General features: G+C 31.8%; 2 protein-coding genes and 1 long non-coding RNA gene across 3 annotated transcripts in view; 2 read left to right on the top strand and 1 right to left on the bottom strand.

Annotated features, from left to right (window-relative positions):
• LOC126834111 (corticotropin-releasing factor-binding protein) overlaps positions 1–8,855 on the bottom strand; it is a 38,793-nt gene extending 29,938 nt beyond the window's left edge. The window contains exon 1 of the mRNA XM_050565808.1: positions 8,709–8,855. Within this exon, the coding sequence (XP_050421765.1) occupies positions 8,709–8,774 (66 nt within the window). The 5' untranslated portion in view covers positions 8,775–8,855. The remainder of the gene's footprint in view (positions 1–8,708) is intronic.
• On the top strand, positions 7,915–17,037 carry LOC126834125 (uncharacterized). The gene is made up of 3 exons (XR_007685042.1): positions 7,915–7,990; positions 11,580–11,994; positions 16,942–17,037. It is a non-coding gene; the product is annotated as an uncharacterized LOC126834125 (long non-coding RNA).
• Positions 17,038–17,113: 76 nt separating this feature from the next.
• On the top strand, positions 17,114–21,075 carry LOC126834113 (uncharacterized). The gene is made up of 3 exons (XM_050565811.1): positions 17,114–17,499; positions 19,457–19,557; positions 19,973–21,075. The coding sequence occupies exons 1-3, from the start codon at positions 17,270–17,272 to the stop codon at positions 20,287–20,289; spliced, it is 648 nt and encodes a 215-aa protein (XP_050421768.1). The 5' UTR covers positions 17,114–17,269; the 3' UTR covers positions 20,290–21,075.
• The last annotated feature ends 246 nt before the right edge of the window (positions 21,076–21,321 follow it).

The following is a 21,321-nucleotide window of genomic DNA, read 5'->3' as shown; positions in this document are numbered from 1 at the left end:
TAAAAAGATTTAAAAAAAAATGAAACATACTAAAACGCGCTGATTAAAAATACAAATAAAATGACAAAATCGAAAAACAGCTCCGATAATGTAAATTTAATATATTTTAAGTAAAACTATAATTACCACTGAAGCTCGAAAACAATCGTTGTATTTAAAAAAAAAAAAATAATCTAAATTGAATCCCACGTCTCATTCTATTGTCATAAAATTGTGAATTTCAGTATTTAATTTTCTTTTTAAAGCACGAAATTTAACGCGCAAACTAACAAAATGGAAAATAGTTAGAACCCTTATAACTAGCAAGAAAAACCACGTGGAACAAAAATTTTTTTTTTCACAAACATTCTATTAATAAAATACAATAATGAAATAAAATTAATGCATTCATCTTGTGTTGTCGCTCGGTCGGACGCGTCAAATTGAGCGATTAAACTAATAAATTATTATAATTACACGTTTGTTGCCCATCTATATTTAACTATACATTACCTATAGTATATATGTATTATAATGTATAGGTTTCTGTATAATACTCTATCCGTTTTACGGTCGGTAGGTATTCAGGTTTCCAAGCCCAAACGTTTGCCAAGGTAAAACTACAACAGCTGTAACAATGTCAGAGTATTTCGCAAGCGTAGTTCGCCAATAAAACTGTGTGTTTAACATGTTTGTTTTGAATAATGATGTTGACAAGAAAAAGTTAATAAACAAAATCCAGTATAAAGTCGGATCGACGAGGTGACAACTTATTATGTAATATTATGATCACTTTCAAAGAAAAAAACTGTAGATGATAAAAGCTATTTTAAATATAAATAAAAGCTATCTGTGTAGACAAATTATGTGCAATATAATAGTGCCGTTTGATTTTTTGCAAGTTTCTCGATTTTTATCACTTTTTTATGTGACTACAGGTTTTTGTAAGAACTACTCCAGGCTAATTTTCAAAAACCGCAAGTCCTAAATCTACTTCTTGAAAGCGCGAAATGGGTTCAGACAAAAAATAGAAGGAAAAAAAAACAATACCCTCTCCGCTCTGCATCGAAGCTAAGGAGAAAATATAACACAATATAGTAAAATGTGTAAAAGCCGATGGGTCCTATAAATACACACGGATGTGACGTGACCTGTGGAGGGTTGGCTGTAATTCAATTTGCCCTCTGTCCAGCCTAAACCACCATGACTCAACGGTAGTCCGTAGGAATAAAAGCAACAAAACATAATATACCTACTACAAGTACTTAGCAGAAACAAAATATATGCATTCACTCATTTTGTTATTTTGGAAAATAAATTTCCATACATAGTAATCATTTTTAATACATTTCCGGCATTAGAGCTTCGGAGATTAAAAACTTAAAATCGGGGTCAGCCATTTTGACTGTTGACTCATTTTGTACAAACTTTCTCAAGGGAATGTCACCCTTATTTGATTTGAATAATTTGTATTATCCAACTTTTTGTACTAAATTTAAAAAACTTTCAGGTTTTTTTCTGTGTACGGTACAATATACAAATTATAATCGAAAAATGTTATCTTTAAAAAATATATTACAGTACCATGGGCGTGAATATCTCTAGAATATTTAAAAGCCCTCAAAAAAAAAAAAAAATAATAATACTAAAAAAATCGCTTAAAAGCTTAACCTCACAGCATTTATTCCAACCTTTTTTGCGGACTATAATAATACTGGAGAGGATAAGTCAGGGAAGTCCGGGGAAGGGTGACTTATTTCCTCCTTTAAAGTACCTATATAGTTGGATATCGGAAGGATTTGAATTTAAAATACTCGATTAGTGATGAATATCATTTAACACATTACACCTAATTCAACTAAAATACCAATCATTTTCTACTCCAAATGAGTTGACAACGTTATTATTTATCGTTTTGTGCTACAAACGACTTTGGGCACTGAACTTAAAGCTTGTTTTAGCCTTTATGTAGATATATTATTTTGTTGTCACCATACATTGACATTGCGTTATTTCCAACATAGACAAAGAGAGTTATTTATTTGATTTACACTTGAAACTGTTTAAAACAACATTTGTCTACACTTTAAGAATATGTAAACACCTTGAATACATCACTTAGTAGCTACCACAAAAGTTTTTGCAACACTGCATCTTATTGTTATTATTCATAACATACATATATTATATATATGTTATTTTGGTAAGAAATGTCTCTAAAATTTAAAATTTTCATAGATAAATTACTATTGAAATCGCCGAAACCTCTAAAACGACGTCGAACACAGTTTTGATTTATCACAATTTTCTACATGACACAAATTTATTAAAATTATTTTTTCTTTTAATTAACATGGTCACTTGCAGCTTAGGTATAAGTATACAGAACAGGTAGAATTGTTTTCAAACTTATTATTTAACTATAATATTTTAAAATAACCATATCCCTTTATCATCTCATTTGATTTATATTTTATAATAGTTTTAGAATTTAGAGCTTTGGCCGATGGACTGACAGACACTTTAGCATGATTAACTATTACAGAGCTCGTTACTTTGAGTAAAAAGAGATTTTTCGGAAAATATCTTGTTAATCCTCCTTTAGAAATCATTGGTTGAACGACCCTGTACAAGGATAATGTTACATCATCATCGTTCGGTGACATAACAAGAATCGTGTGTCACATCTTATTAAAAATAAACCAGAAATTTAAGTACGAAAATCGTATATACTTATCGTTTGAACAGTCAACCAAAGTATTTAAACCGTGATAATTAATTGTTACCCAAAACTTACAAAAATCCCATTATTTTTATTTTTAATAGCCGTTTTTTCCCTTCAATTTTGTGGTTTAGAAGTTTACCCAATTTGCCAGGATTATCTTTTATTTAAAAATATTTTGATTTATAGTTTAATTTATACTAACCATTTTTATCCACATTTAAACCCACCAAAAAAATCATCTGAATGATTAAATATTAAAATTCAAATAAACTATTGTATATTATGATATGAGGATGTAGATAATATTATATTATAATTTGACATTTTTTTTTTTTTTTGTAACCGCCAAGTTTAAACTTTTGTAGTTTATATACCTCATTTAATAAAACAAATTGTATCAAATTATTTTTAATAAGTAGCTAAAACTAACTAACTAACAAATCCTCTATCAAGTGACAAATAATTTTTATAATATTATGTTGCCTAAATAAATAATAAAATTGATATCCCGTTACGCTGCCATTATATTTCTGAAGATAACAATTCGAGTCGATGTGCAATAACCTGTATATATCCACCATGCTGGTTAATCTAAATTTGTAAATCTACTATTGAAAACGTTGTTTTACATTAAAACTGGAAATAATTTAAGTTTTAAAACCTGAAGCGTAACGCAACGTATAACTTTGAACAAAATGATAAAATTAGCAAAAGAGTCAGAGCCACGCGTCATCGTTGACTTTGATAGGTCAGTTATATTTAACAACACAAATATAATAATAATTCATTGTAAATATACTTTTTATAAATAACTCGAGATCGAATGTATTAATAACTAATAAATAACAGAAATAAAATAAAATAAGATTGTTTTGATTGAGTTTATAAAACTGACAAATGTTAGAACAATTGAAAAACGCAATACATGGGACAACATGATAAGTGTCGGTGAGGTGGGGATGGATCAGTAACTGATAAGAAAGATTGATAAGAAATTCAGCTGATAAGAGATAACCAACTGATAAGGGACAATAGGTTGGTTAAAAATCAATTAATGACAACATTAATGGTAAAACAAAAACGTATAAAAGTAGTCACATTATTATCAAATAAAAACACAGAGCACATTAAATCGAACGACCATAGCGCTCATAAGAAATAAAAACATAGAGCACAGAGGTAATAACTTGTAAAAAAGAGGGTTTAACACTCTCTTGGACGGTGTAACGCCATTAATATCCCGGGAGACAAGACAGTTTTTTTTTTTTTTAACAAAGTGAGTCTTACCTAGTTTTCATAATATCGTTCTGGTAAAATATTATTAAAGTGGAATAATTTAATTACACTTTGCAGTTTGTAGAACTAAGCGCAGGTATACTCTTATGTCTAGCGCCTGAGTTTTCTTTGTGAGCGACTAAAAAAAAAATGACTTGACAGTCTGCACGTCAACGCCTATATTGAACTTAAACCAAACTCTCGGAAAACATGAAATTTTTAATTGTACGCTGTGATGTAATTATATATCTTGAATTAGGTTCTTGTACTGAGCAAACCGCAAAAAACATGTCGCTGTTCAAAAATCACGCCATTCCCCACTTTTGTTGTAGACTAAAACTAGATAATCATCTCATTAAAAAAAAACAATCTCATAAAAGCTTAAAGTCCCTATTCTAGAAATCGTTGTCTAAGTGGAAAATTCACTATTAACCTCTTTAAACCCAACGACCGCTATTTGTATATTTTTGTTGTTTTACTTAAATTATAAAAAAACAAAATATGTGCGCATGTCACGTTGCACGTTGAATGAAAACAATTCAACATACAACTTAATTCCTTAGACCGGAAAAAAAACAACCCGGTTTAATGGAAAGTTCAATACATACTAGCGGTAAGTATAATAATAATAATAATAAATAAACAACCACCCCAGTTAAACATCTTATTATTTCCATTTAACATGCTACCTGGCTAGCACATCACGTGCAAAAGGTCAAAGATGGTTCTTTGGTAGGTAACTGGGACAAGCTTGGTTAATCAAATAATCGGGCAAGTAAAAGATATAATATAAAAATTATTTTCCGGTCAGGAGTAAGAAAAAATGTCAATAAAATTAAACGCATAATGTTAGTATGCGAATCGTTATGGAATAATAGCAATCGAAATTGCTGTGGCAGTTTTTAGTTTGAAAAACAAAAATGTCAATTGAGAATTGTGTAAAAGATATTTTTATGACCATCGATCCACCGAGACGCTTATTTCACAAAAAAATGACCAATTTTAAAAAATACAACAACGACATAAACCCATTACTGAGGCTAATCTTTGCCCATTCTACGTCACAGCTGTTGTAAAAAAACAATTACATAATAAAACTATTCCGACCACCCAAACATGTACAATAATGTAAATTAAAAAATAGTAACTGACTTTTATAACTGCACGGTAAAACGAAATACAAATAATAATAATTGTAATTATAAACTTGTTATAGTGTCTTAAACGCAGGGCTTTTTAGACGGTTTATTTTTTTTATAATTACAGACCGAACAACAATAATTTCTTGAGAGCCAGTTTTAGGCGCCAATAAAATGAAATACAATTAAAACCGACTAAACTAAAAACGTTTTCTGTATTTGACTCTGTATTTGCTGTTAACCAATAATTAAAAACAAAAAATTATACTCGTGTAAAGTATTAAATTTAATTATAAAAAACAAACCCCCCACCCCCCACCTAATATTATATTAGTCCATTCAAACGATAAAAAAAAATAACGAAGGTTTGACGAATTGAAATTGTTTTTTAATTATATATTTTTTATTTTCGTCACTGAATGCGTTTATTTAAAGACAATTGGAAGTAAATTAAAATGATTTTAATTTTTGATTAATTTAAAGTCGAACTCTGGTATTTTTTAAATGAAGACTAATCAATTAAATCGAAATTGTTTAAACTTGTTTCTTTACTATACAATTAATAAAACAAAGTTTAATAATGTAAAATTTAATAATATTATCATCATAACTCCCAGCCGAATAAAATCGGTCCTTTTGAAATATTATTAAACAAGAAGTTTGTAAAATAATTATTGTTGTATTAAAAAATCTGAAAATTTAATTTAAATATAAAACGTTTAATATGATTTTAACACAATCTTTATAACTTCATACTCAATATAAGAAAAATGTAATAAAATCATATTGAGAAGCCTATCCAGCCATTACTATAAGTATGTATATAATAGATAATGTACATCAGTACTATACAGCGTTTTGAAAACAAACCGTTAAAATTGATTGATTTGTTTATGTTATTGTTTGTTTTATTTAGAAGGCCAAAGAGTTTGAAAAGAAGCGGTTGGATTGTAAAAATCATATAAAACGTTGTCACCCATTAAAATAACAATTAAGAAAATCCTCTTAAATAAATCATGTGATATATCTGTATCTTTACCGGTTGATTCTTATATTTAGTTATAAACAATTTTTTTTATTGGACAAATTAGTTCACTTGATGTTTGCATCTGGTGAGGAGAGAGATTATTTACAACGGCACGTCATCATCGTCCACCTACACTTGTATGCTAATGATCAAAATTATAAAAAAAAAATGAATTACTTCAAATTGATCATTTTGAACAAGTCGTCAGCAGATGAGTTCAATAATCTCAACAAAAAAAAGCTTTTTTTTTAAGAATCTGTTGGTCTGAACAGTTATATGTTTTATCGTTTCGCGGAACAGCCGATGTTGTTAATATTATATTACCATGTATATTGTATAATATGCGATGGAATAGATTTATTTATAATTCAAGTAATTCGAGAATAAAGCTGTGGTTATAATGACTTGAAAATTAAAGGTAAGCGTATTCTATATCGGGTGTTTGGTTACTGGGCAAAATAATAACGTGTTCTCGAAAATCAAAAAGTAGATAAAGTTACAGAAACTAATTGTACAAAGAAAATCGTTTATCGCGTGCCCTAAGCCCGAAAGTATCAATACTATTGTTATAACTGTATTATTATTATTATGGTGATATTATTTTACCTATTAATAATTGTTAAAATACGAATTTCAATAAAACATAGGCAATGGATTTGTATTAAAACAAAGTGTTTGCGATAGTAAATAAATGAACAGCAAGAATCGCGACATTGAATTATTTTCATTTTAGTTTGCTTACTTACACGGCTGTCGTAAATACTACAAAACCACTAAAATCTGTTTAATATTACATAATATGTAATAAAAAAGTAAAAATTAAGTATGGTAATTTATAACCAAATTTGGAGTAAAGTATGTGCGTGTGTTATCATTCAAATGGTGTTCAGTATTTCTTGTATAATTTCATAAAATAAAAAAATACTAAAATATAAATTAAATTCTAATTTGTAATTTCTGACACACGTTTTACCGGTGTAATGAAAAATAGTTAAAAAACAACAAATTAAATTTAAATAGGCTCCTTAGATCAATGTCACTCTTTGGTTAAATCCTATTGAATATTAAAACATCTATTTTAATGTGTGGAAAAATGGCATTCCCAAAACTTAAATTGAAAAAGTTATGACAATTTTGGGGGAAAAAAACTAACACGGAGCCTTTGGAAAACTAAGATTTCAAATCCGGTTTGCCAAAATTAAAAACAAAAATTGAGGGTAGCGCCTTCTTGAACAAAGCTGCAGTAAAATGCTAATAAAAAAAAATTGAACACTGCATTTAAAATACTTTTTTTAAGATGTGTGGATTCAACTTAACCTAGTTATAGCACTAGTTAATTATTTGGTTTAAATGTTAAACACTAATAGTTTAAATAAAAACACTACATATACCAACCACCACTGACAGGGGAAATACTCATCTACTTTATCTACTCATTTAACAAATCAAATTAATACTAATGGGATCGCTTAAATGAATTTTAAAATTTCAATCTTATCAGTTTAATTTTTAAAACTACATACATTTACCGATCCAGTTATGGGGAAGGGGACGGTGAGAACAATTTGTTTTTCTTCTGGGTACAACAATTGCAAAGTATCCAACCGAAACAATTTGTTTGGCCTGTCAACAGTAGTAATTGGTGGGGGGGGGGGTATTACAGAGCCGTAGCTAGAGGGGGGTTTAGGAAGGTATGACACCCCTCCACTCGGAAGATTCAAGTATATAGGATATTGAAAGATTACCTACTCTTCAGTTTTAGACATTAGCGGTTACATAATATGTATAGTGGATGTACATTTAATAACAAATCACATTTATCAATAATATGATAATAATTGGAAGGTAATTTTTTTTTTTCTATTGTAATATGAAGTTTTTTTTTTTTTTAATGTTAACATAAATGTAACGTATTTACGCGTAACTTAGGAAAATCATAAATAAATTAAAAAAACATCTAAAAAAATCTATTCACAATTTTAAAATAAATGGACAAAAACTGTTGTAACTGTTTTAACGGCAACTATTGTGAAATTATAATTCCACATTTACCGAAAAACGGTGTTATAAAAAAATTATTTTTTATTAATTTATAAAGCTCACCGAGTGACGATGATTATTACTAAATTACCACACAATTACCTAAATTACCCGTTAGTATAGTATATACTACTGCCATTTCGTTCAACAATTGTTATTAATTACCATTATTTCTCACTAACAACCGACTACGTTAACCGTCTTACGAAAATACCCGAAAAACATTTTAGTCGGCAATTTTTTTTTCACGTCCCCGCGTGAGCGCCGGCCCCGGAGGGAGGAGGATAAATGACCCTCCCCCGTCGGGGGTTAAAATAACACACACACACAAAATTCAAAAAAAAACCAACGACACCGATATTATTCGACCCTCTGCCCGTTTAAGCCCGAGCGCCGTAGGTACGTGTGTGGTGTGTAATAACTAAGTAAAATAAAATATATATATAAATACTAAAAAAAAAAAAAAAAAAAGCAAAACGGTGTACTTATTATAATTATTATTATTATCCATTACATGACGTACTTGAACGAAAGCGGCGTACGCGGTGGCCAGCACAGGGATGGCGACGATAAGCAACAGATGGCTCATGATGGTTGAACGAGAGGTCCTCGTTTGGCGTGGCCCGATACGTGGTTACGGTACAAATGACAGTGACCAAGTGACAGCCATGCTTATATACGGCCACCAAACAACCCCTCCGGCACACGGTGGTGCGATGTAGCGGCTCGCACACAAACGCGCAAAGGCCCGTCGCCGCCCTCGCAGCCCCACAAGACACCACCGCGGCGTGATCTTGTATAATAATAATAATAATAAAAATAATACACTCATGTGCCTTTTTGGCCGTGGCGACCCTTTGCGGGGGATGCCGCCGACCGTTGTCTAAACGCAAGAATTTAAATAAAAAATTTAAAAACCGCATCGACCGATTTCCACTATTGTATTTAATGTAAATTATAATAATAATATTATATATTGCTCTGCGTGTACAACGTCCAAATGGCGGAAATTTATAGCGTGCCAAAGAGCACCTGACCGAGTATCGGGCCACGCCAAACCCACTATCTTTGAACCGTCTTGAGCCATCTGTTGCTTATCGTCGTCATCCCTCTGCCAGCCACCGCCGCATGCCGCTGGTGTACCACACGTTATAATAGATGTTTTGATATATTCAACACGGTCTAACCAAACAGTGACATTGATCTAAGGAACCTATTCAAATGTAATTTGTTGTTTTTTAACTATTTCATTACACCGGTAAAACGCGTGTCAGAAATTACGAATTAGAATTTAATTTATTTTTCAGTGTTTTTTTATTTTATGGAAATTATACGAAAAATTATTGAACACTATTTGAATGTTAACACACGGATATTATACTTTACTCCAAATTTGGTTATAAATCACTATACTTAGTTTCTTCTAATTTTTTATTACATATTATGTAATATTGAACCGATTTTAGTGGTTTTGTAGTATTGACGTCATCCGTGTAAGGTAAGCATACTAAAATGAAAATAATTCAATGTCGCGATGCTTGCTGTTCATTTATTTATTATCGCAAACATTTTGGTTTTAATACAAATCCATTGCCTATGTTTTATTGAAATTCGTATTTTAACAATTATTAATAGGTAAAATAATATCACCATAATAATAATAATACAGTTATAACAATAGTATTGATATTTTCGGGCTTAGGACACGCGACAAACGGTTTTCTTTGTACAATTAGATTCTGTAACTTTATCTCCTTTCGATTTTCGGGAACACGTTATTATTTTTCCCAGTAACCAAACACCCGATATAGAGTACGTTTACCTTTAATTTTCAAGTCATTATAACCACAGCTTTATTCTCGAATTACTTGACTTATAAATAAATCTATTCCATCGCATATTATACAATATACATGATAATATAATATTAACAACTTTGGCTGTTCCGCGAAACGATAAAACATATAACTGTTCAGACCAACAGATTCTTAAAAAAAACAGCTTTTTTTTTTGTTGAGATTATTGAACTCATCTACTGACGACTTGTTCAAAATGATCAATTTGAAATAATTATTTTTTTTTATAATTTTGATCATTAGCATACAAGTGTAGGTGGACGATGATGACGTGCCGTTGTAAATAATCTCTCTCCTCACCAGATGCAAATATTAAGTGAACAAGTTAGTCCAAAAAAAAAAATGTTGATAATTACGTATAAGAATCAACCGGTAAAGATACAGATATATCACATGAGCTTTTGTACTTATTATACCATCTACTAGAGCAATCGAATAGTTTAAATTATATTCTATCAAAACAAATCATTTTACTATAGGCTATACAGTATGCATCATTCGTAAAACGCTGATATATAAAATTAATCTGGATGTTGTCTTTGTAATTGATATACTAGAGAAAAGTCCATAACAAACAGCTACCTGGTATTTTTTTTTTTTTTGTAAAAGCAATTTGTTTTTATATCAATAATACTATACCGTAAAATGCCACAAATTCTCAGATTTTACCTTAGAAACAAATTGATTTTCCATCATATCCTTGTGTGATGATTTTTAATTTTCATTGTTTATAATAACACTATTACAATAATAAAAATTAAAAAAATTAAAGTAATATTCAAATTTTACTCGACCTGTCTTTTGTAGACGTTGACACTATAATTAAAATAGCAATAATTTTCAAAAATTGAAGCTCCATTTTTAAGATGTAGTCGAACTTTATTGCTCTCTTTAAAAAAATCTGACTAATTTGTTATTTATATTAATAGAAGTGCATTTATTTATTTTTAATAATAGTAATCAGTAGAGCTCGGATGTTTATGACTATTCACGTGTTTTTAACACAATCAAAATATTATACAAATTCGATTTACGACGTCTAGATTTCCAATCTACAAACTTATTTTGCATATTTGAATTTGTTGAGCATATATTCGCATATATACTGACTATTTATATTATGTAGATTTAGTAGCATATTTGCATAAGTGTAATATTAAAATTCTTTTATTTTTTAATTATAATATTTTGTCGTTTTACAATTTAAATTTGAAATATCGAAACAAAACAATCTATTATGAAAACTAAACGTATGGGTGTTATGGCGGTGAGACAATGTAGGCAAATGTATCGTCACAGTGGTGAAGGCTAACGAGTGACGTTGCCTATCATTGTGTGTGTACACAAAACAAACTTATAAAAACATAAATAAAATAATATAAAAACTCAAAAATATAATGCACCTGAGAAATGGTTATCCAGCAAATAATTTCCCATCTTTGTACACATCGCCTACTTCGTATATAATATACTATATATGCTAAACATATAAATCGGTCAAGCAGTAATTTTTAGTCTTTTTTTTTTTTTTGTTTTAGGGTAAGGGAAGAGTCACATAAGTTGTCTCATGAAAAAAATACAGCCAGAACCGCCACTTTTGAGTTTTGTTTACATTCGATATTTAGTTTGTTTGCAGCAGTCCGCGTAAACGTTGTATACTTGTATTTTTATTCATATTTGTTTGAATCGCGTTTTTTTCTAAATACATATAATATAAAAAAATGCCGAAAAATTCTTTTGGTAGTTTTGTTAAAGAATTTAGCGAACGTGTAGTTCAGTTCCAAAGGTAAAGTGCTATTTTGTGTCCGCATTTAAACGGTTTTTGGTCACACAACACTTGAAAACTGCAAAGCAAAGTGCAACCGTTATTAACAGGAAAATAAAAAAAAAGAATGATTTTAACTGTGATCTCTCACTCGAGCTTTACTTTCGGCTAACATTGCACTCAACAAGGTAAGCAATTACAAATTTAAGGAGTATCAACACAATATCAGTACATCGGTATACTTAAGGATCCCTAGTTATTTTCATGTCCGCTCGCTTTCTTTTAAATTTTTGACACAAATAAAAAGTGGTCGTTTGTAACTTTGGACCTCGTTGTTTTTCAATACTGAGCGACCACTTTGCACTTGTGTAAAAGTAAAAGTAAACGGGCGGACACGAAGAAGGTTTGACTTAGGCGGAAACACTTGGAATGGAACGGTCGCTATGTGCAAAATAATATTTAAGATGTTATATGCTGGTAAGTTGACTATTTAAAAATGGGGGTTTTTTTTTTATAAATAACTTACCTATGTAAAAAATTGTATTTTTTAATATTGTTCCAGCCAAGTCGGCTATTTAAAAACGGTTTTTTTTATTAATCACAATTACGTACCGTGTAAAATTGTGTTTATAACGTGCTAAGTCGGCACTCGTTTAAAAAACTTTACATTTTACTAAAAGCATATTATATACGAGTCCACGTCGAGCTGGTTTTGATTTTTATTGAGGAAAATCCATAACACTACTTATGACATATCCGAAGTGTCTATATATTATGTGTTTTTTTTTAATTGAAACACATAATTAAGGTCGTCCACCGGTTTGAACCGGAGCGTTTTTTCGTTGAAAGTGTTCCACCGCTTTAACACACATATTATTATACCTATTCCATACAAACAACTGCTCAGTTGGTGGACACAAACTGGTATTTTATGGAAAACATTTTCAAACGCACTATTGTCGTCAAAACCAATAATAATATATTTTTCAACCATTCGGCTGTGTATATATTTTTTTCAAATCAATTCCGACTTGTTTTAGCGAAACGCAAGCAGTATTTTTTAAATTTTTTTTTTGAGTTGACGGCTACTGTTGTAAACCGTAAAATTGAAATTCTGGTTTAAGGCCTACCGACGACGTAGAGTGTATAGGCAACGATGCCCGTTGGAAAACTCGGGCTTTGCTCATATAACTAGTTTTTTTCTTACTTGTTCTCTATTCTAGTTTTAACGCGTTTCATCCTTTTCGTAATAATATTTAAAATTATACGCTCATATTAAAATCCTGCACTGTCGGTTACATAATGGTAACACATGTATAGTTATAGTTAACTTACCCGTCTTATTGTTTACCTAAATATGATGGAAATCGTGAAATTTAATAACCAACTGTGAGTTAATTAACAATTGTATCGTTAAATAAAAATTAATTAATTAATTAACGATTAAACGATAAATTGCATCGTTGATTAATTAGTATTTCCTTTGATTTTTACGTTGGCGTTTAAATGAATTTAATGTTATTATGTACACTTCAACACGCATCAAGTAGGTATATTATATAATATATATTTTTGTTTATGCATCTCTACCTATGTATATACAATAAAGTTAAATTGCAGTTATTGGATATTTTATTTTTACCGTTGATATTTTTGCAATTTTGTGCGATAAAATAAATATTTCCAAAAAAAATTGTTTTATACTTATCATAGCGGTTTATTCGTTACAATGCTCAGGTAGTGTTTTGCTTGTTTTTACAATATATTTTTACATAGCTATATGCATTTGCCAGTTACATAATAGCGAATGATTTATTAACATACAAGAACAAGACAAACTTGTTCGATTTTAAACAATCGTAATTGACTACACTTGAATAATTGTGATAAGAAACGTGGGTTGTTTTTTTCCAGAAAAAAATAATTCCCAGTGTTGTTGTACGTGTCTTGTAAAATATGTCCAGCGAAAGTTTTTGAACGTTTTCTAATAAATGTTAACCATTATTTTGGCGAACCAATGAGAAAGAACAAAAGATATTATGAGAGATCCTCGAGTGCCAAATATGTAAGCTTAGCTTTCAAGGTATACTCCATATATGCCAATCCGCCCCTATACACGGGTCAACTACATAATATATGCAATGACAATTACCCGTTTAATGTTACATAACAATGTGCTTGAAAACCGGGTTTTTCTTAAAAAAAAAAAAAACAAATGACAAATGTGTGCGGGCAGCCCCACCCCCTCGCCCGGGTCTTGGGACAGGTTAGCCTCACTAATTGAATATCAATAGCGTTTCAGTTATCTTAATCGGTGTGTAAAGATAGCGTTATCATGTCAGCGTTGTCACATCCGATCCGGCCTGTGTTTCTCTCGCGTTATCCCCAACGGTATTGACAGCTGCTGGTAAGTCCGGATGTTAGCAAACTTTTCTCGAACACAACTCTAAATCTCTTTTGTAACAAGAAATGCAAAAAAAAAAAATTATGCGAATCAGATAAAACGGATTTTAAACGTAAACGCTGGTTTGCCAATCGTTCGTCATGGGTACTGTTTACTGACAACCATTAAAATCGACTGCTTGTGATCCTCAGCCTAACTAATTGGCGTTTTACACACAGTTTTTCAAAAGCTGCTTCTATAATTGAAAACGGTTTTATGAATATTCTCTGGAGTTTCTCGTGTAAAGCATAATTTGTAGACTAGTGTTATTCGCTCTGTATAATTTATTTTTTAATCAAACCACTGGATCATCGGTGGTACAATTCGAGTTAAAGTAATATGCAAAATACCAGGCCAGTGTTGCCTACTTCAGCTTCCATACACTCACTTCTATTAAACTGGTACTAGTTTAGAAACATGCATCCTGAAAGGGGCCCAAAGTGATTTAATTTAAGCCACTCGCCAACACACCCACGTTGAATACCGTAAAATTTAATTGAATTCTGTGTATAATTTATCCTCTCTATTTTATTATAATATGCATGTACGAGGATTGTGGTATTGGGGCTACCTACATATTATTTTATGTTTTATACTTAACAAACTTTCATACTTTATGCTCAGACTGTGAGAATACACCCTTAATACACCTTAGACTCGGATAAACATGCCTGATTGTACGCAATAGACCGTTTTCTTAACAAGGCATTGTATAACATTTTATCATATTACTATATGCCAATTACTAGACTTGTTGTACAGTTTATTTTAATCAAGAACGAAATCAGTTTTTACTCAACACAGACTATTGTACCAACGATAATGGGTATGCTGAGATAGCATTACAGAAATGTAAATTTATTTAAAAACATCGATCGACTTTCCCGGTTTGCTCTTCGCCATTTTGTACACGATCAAGTCAAGTGTCTTATCTTAAGATCCGAAGTGAGCTGTTTTTTGTTTATTTTTCGACTACCCTAAACAAGGATCGAGGTCGTTTCGTCGACAAGGTCTAAAACAACTCGACTCTAGTTTGTTTAGTCAGATGTACTTGGATCGTGTGATGTAGGTGTATACTTCTAGTATACCTTCTACACCGGATGGATAGTCTTCTACTTAAGTGAAAACGATATAGTTGAAATTTCTGTCAACTCGCGGTCTCCGAAGAAGTCACCAAACTGTCACGGGTCTGATGAGAAACCAGCAACGTTCATCGTTATTAGTTATTATTACAGCGTTTGATTTAATCCTGATCAGTAATGGTAATATAAGGATCTATTATATAAGTCAAAACTATAAAACAAGGTTGTCGGCTGCCCATTGCGATAGGCACTTCGAAGAAGTGATATTTTAATTGAAAAATCTTTATTACCATGTTATTTGTTATTCTCTCGTTCATTTCGTTTATTATGATTTTATATTTATTTTCATAATTGTATATTTATATTATTAAAAAAGATAATGTCGCCCAGTCATCAAAAAAATTTCATTCACTAGGCGAGCAAAATACTTAACTGGGCGACGTCTTTGTTGTTGGCTACAAATAAAAATAAATTACAGGCTAATAACCTCATAGAAGCAGAAGCCTTATAAATAACTTCCCGGAATAAAGTATAACAGTATATTTTATTCTCAACTTTTCACAAAAGAATTTGACCCAAAAGAAAAAATTCTATGATATTTATATATATAACCAATTACTATTGTTACTATTGTTATAATTACTAATGTTGTTATAAGGCAAGAAATGAATGATTTCTTTATAAACAGTTCTGAACTCCTAATGTGACAAATTCGGTTTTTAAGAGAAACACTTTTAAGAAAAAAACATTTTAAAGATCGGATACCGATTTTGACGCGGGCAAGTGCATTAATACGACTAAAAATTTTTATGTAAGGGTTTATACATTAAACAAAAAAAACTTTTTAATATACCTATCCGCAACCACGTGCATCATAACGATGCGACTGAACTATAATACTGATTCTACAAAAGAAGAAATCGCTCTAAATGAAACTATATGAAAAGATGGAAACTTTTGCCCTACTCAAATAATTAAGGTCATAATATACGTTTTATGTGCATTCATAAATAAGTTATTTGTGGTCGATTCATTACTTTTTATGGGCTCGCCCACGAGGTTCGAGTTTAATATGCGATTGTAATGTTTATGGGGAAAATATTTTGCCAACTTGAAAATGGTACACATTTGTTTATAACACATTATTCATTAATTGTATCGTAGGCGTTTTGAACGTTGACGTTGACGCCTAGCTTTATAATCAGCATTTATTTACTAAATTCTAAAAAACAAAAGTGTAAGCATGCATTACATGAATTAAGTCTATTCTGTTATTACATTTCAACGACCTGAACAAAGAAGAAAAAAACTAAACGGGAGTATAATTTATTCAATTTTTTTTTTTTTTGAAACTGTTAGATTAAAAAAACTGTTGTTTGACTTTTCACCAAAGACTACCGCAGTTTCCAATCAAGATTTACTTTCTTTTTCGGTTTAACAAAAAAAAAAAACAATTTCCGAGGACCCAGGTTGGGTATTTTTTTTTTTATTTAAAATTGTTCATTACCTTTTGTCTTCACCGCCTGGCCGTTGTCGGTGAAATATGTATAGGCACTATCGGGCGCGATGGGAATTAATTATTAATAATAATATTGCGTATCGATTTTCAGCTGTACGAGTCTTCTGGCTTGAAGAAATAAACAAGACGGAACTTTAAAATACCACCCAAAGTAATAATGACTGCGCAAGAATCGAATAGGACGGACTATTTCTATTTCTATTTTTTTTTTTTTTTTACTATTACTTTCTTTGTTCATGTTTTTTTTTTTTTTAAACGTTTAATTATTAGACCATTCGATAAGAGGCGTACCTGCTCGTCCACGGTCCGATAACCGACACGGACACACATGTCATACTTACCGGCGACTTCATCGCTGACTTTTGCCGGGTCGGCTAATAAATACCGGATGACCCTGTCACGGTTACCGTACACCAACAATGAACCGCATACATGCAACATTGGCGTTGTTGGCGGCCACGGCTGCCGTCAGCGACGGTCTTAATAGACAATCGACGAGCAAAGAGCGCTCATCGGCCGCCAGTTTTTCCAAGTGGATAGCGCAAAGGATCGACAACACCTTGAGGCGGTTGAACGACCAACAAGACTTGCAAGTGGTCGACGGCGTGCACTTGATCAAAACCAAAACCTATTCCCCCCGACCAGCCGGGTAAGTAGTGGATGTGCAATTTTGAAAATCACCGTCGGGTGTGTTTAAATGTCCCTAGTTTTGAAATTAGCACAGCCCCCCCCCCCCGCCCGGGGCCTAATTTAGACATTCCGACGGGCAAAATATCTTCGGGGAGCCTCTTTCCACAAACGCAACACCAACCTCTCCAAATAATTTTCTCTATTTTATTGCCAAGTAGTAAAAAAACAAGTAGTACTACTAAGAACCACTAGAATGATGATAATAATAATAATAATCGTTATAGTAATGCCGATTTTTTTTTTTATGAAAAGGTAGCGACTATAAAAATAATCCCAAATTTTTACCTTCACAGCTGACAGCTGACTGAAAAAACACAAAGCCACTCCAGAAAGCATATTAAAAAACATCTAGGGTTTTATTTTATGTTCACATTAATTTTCTTCTTAGCCTAATTTATACAGCTATTCCTTCTCATAACTCTAGAAATCTTCTGACTTTTCCAACTCTCTATACTTAGGACCCTCCAAAGTTATTTTCCTCCTAAAATATGGCAATAATTATGATATTTTTTCACACAACTAGTAATATTATTGGGGAAAGCCTTCCATAACTTTCTAACATGTATAATTTTAAACTGTGAATATGAATATTGACTATGGTTGTTATTTGCAAAAACAAAATTGAGGCCCATTTAATTTGGGGACCACAGGCGCGTGGCCATCTTGCCCAATGGGAAATATAGCCCCCCCCCCCAAAAAAAAAAAAACGTTTGTGTTTCATACCATAAGTAGTGAGGAGGATTTTGCTCTAATACGTTTTTTATACAACAACTTCAACCGTGTTTTTTATAGCTTACAAAAGTGTATTCGGTACTATAACGTTTGATCGATCATTCGGACAAGTGCGTTTCAACGTACTTTGTCGTTAGAAAGATGGAACCAAAAAAAGCTTTATGGAGTTTTTTTAATTGCCGACTCGTTTAGAGTTCAATAAAAAAAAAAATAGAAATTCGATTTTAGTAGTATCGGTATGAAATTATTTTGGGCATGAATAAAAAAAATATATCCCACTCGTCCGCGTTAAACTTTTATAACGACTACAAACAAAATTGTTTATTTTCACTGTAAAACTCCTTACCTATACTTCCGCGGTTCTTCACAAGAGAGTCGTGCTTCGACTTTGATAACTTAATTTAATACTCCAATTTTGGCCACAGAGAAATAGGTAATTAGATAATTTTATATGCTACAATAAAGTGTCTGTACCGCTAGCGTCTACGCTTGGCTTGTGTAAACTTCAATCTGATTTTGTAACTTGCAAAATAACCTAACTATGTACGCCGCACTTTCGAGAAGTTCAAAACTAAGTAATACAGTTTGCTGTGCCAGTCTTCGATATGAAAATACACTATTCCAACACGTGTCATCTTCTTGATTATGCCACATTGTGTATATAGTATATAGTGATTCGGCTCCAACTTTAATCGCGTACTTAAGTCTGTGAATTAGGTATTCCGCGAAAAAACCGAACAACGCTTAAGAAGACGTCACAGAAAACAAATTCATGTTGTAATCAAATTGTTTTTGTATAACAGTGTTGTCCGTTCAGAGTAAGAAAATGTTAAGCACAACAATAGAGGTTTTTATGGAATATTTTTTATATTTTTTTCTCGGCATTGGACGTAATAGTCTGACGAAAATAATAAATAACTAATGATGAAGAATCCTCATTATTGCGCCAAACAAAAATATAGACTACAGTTTTGACTATAAAGTAAGATTCTCTGAAAAAATTCCTACACCGAACCCCTTAATAAAAAAACGTAGCTTCCTCTTAGCTTTTTTTCATATTTTATTTCACCGAATCGTTTCACTCTTAGTAGAACGCACATAAAAAATAGGAAATACGCTCAAACCGCTCACAAAATTAAAATTAAAATTTAGCTATTAAATTGTTATATTTTTTTCGAAAACAGGAACGCAACGGATGATATAACGGAGAGATTATCTTCGTTTATGGACAGCCGATCTTTGAGTATCGACTTGCAGACCTTAGACCGTCAAGTCGGAGTAGAAGGTAAAACAGCTTTTAATTTGTGTGTAACCGCTATAACAAAAACCGCTTATCACTCAATTTTAAAAACAAATAATGTGGCATTTTAGATTTCACCGTGTGATGTTAAGCGGTAGCTAAGGGCGTTTTGGGCGTTTCAACCCCACGTCGACAATTTAAACTTACCTTTCGAACCCCGTTATGGCCTCTCTGGCTGGCCTATCCGAAGAGTGACTTTCCCAGGGTGTCCTCGAGTTGTTTCCAGTAACAGTGCAAAGAGCCGTTACCCTCGTGGGGGAGGCCTACTGTGTGTGTTTGAAATCCTGTGTGTAGGGTAGCCTGTAGGGCGGGTTCCTCGAGGAATTTCTTATTGCTGCAAATAGAGACACAAAATTCCAGCTTTTCCGTTTGTCTCACGTCCGTTTTTCGGTCTTTATAGGCCGCAGACGACACGCTTACCGCAGAGTGTTCCCGATCATTGTGAGTACTTACATGGTCATGTCGGCCATCCTCATACCGTTAGGGTTCATGTTCATGTCGACGCTCGGCGGTATGGCGCTGTTGGTCAGCAAAATCTCGCTGATGGTGTCGCTCATGTCCAACATAAAAAAGATGTTCTCCTACGAGTACTACTTGCCGCCTCCAGCACAGGCCCAAGCACCGGCTCATCATCCCTGGAAGAGAAACTTGCAAGTCCGACACACGACCAAAGACGGCCACCGGCGGATGTACGCGCGTCACATGCCGCCTTATTAGTGTAGCTAGTTAATATATGACCAATAATGAAGTGATGAGAATCAAAAGGAGGACACAAGTGATCACAAGTAGAATTTTTTACAAGAAAGCAAAATTAAAATTACACCCAATTCCAAAACGGATGGCGTCCAGTAGTTTTTTTCTTCCTTCGAATATCCCTAACATCACCAAGGGGACACTATCGCAAGAGTCTAAATTGTGAATGTAGAAAAAATGTAAAACGACTTACAAGTACAAATAGTTAAAGGTTTCATTGGCAATATTAATCAACGGTCAGAGACTCGTTTTTAATTTGTTCACTTTTATCCTTTTGATTCTCATTACTTGATATCATAACACACTCAATGCTGTTATAATAGTATCCAATAAGTATGTATATTCTGTTAGTATCGGACGTTAACCCGAGAAGCAATTAATTTTGCCAAATGCTGTTGTTTAAAGCCAATTCTGTTATAAATATATACACAATCGATTATTAAAGTAAAATGTGACGACTAACAAATGTGTTAAAGGTTTGCTCGACCAGCATGTGTGTAAAATATTAACTAATTTTCACTTAGTTATTCATTTAGAGTCCATACAAACAATAAGGTCAAAACTCATCTAAGGTTTCATCCTCGGCTACTACAATAGTACCGGTGTATGTATTATAAAACTTGTATACGCATTTATAATATGTCCATAACAATAGATAGTAAATAGTAATTATAATAACTAATGTTTGATTATTTTTTAAATTAATTAAACAATAATATCATTATATTTAAATATGGCTTAGTAATTTACCAAGTACCTAATTTCGAATTGTAAAATGTACCTAAACTTGTAAAATATTCGAATAAAGATATTTTTAGTAATATTCGAGTAGGTATTCAAATATCATTTATTATAAATACCAATTTTTTAACACTGTATTTAAATAGTATTTATTTATTTATAATGTATTTTTATATATATATATAATAAAAGATACATTTTAGTACATTTGTTTTAACCTTTAAAGATTGAAACCACCAAACATATTATATTTAA

The sequence above is a fragment of the Adelges cooleyi genome, unplaced genomic scaffold, assembly GCF_023614345.1.
Source record: "Adelges cooleyi isolate 19-005CV unplaced genomic scaffold, UGA_ACOO_1.1 ACOO_flye_CR_arks_rails_tigmint_CR_PRNA_21, whole genome shotgun sequence".
In the NCBI taxonomy this organism is placed as follows: Eukaryota; Metazoa; Arthropoda; class Insecta; order Hemiptera; family Adelgidae; genus Adelges; species Adelges cooleyi.
This window is presented reverse-complemented; position numbering and strand designations above follow the sequence as displayed.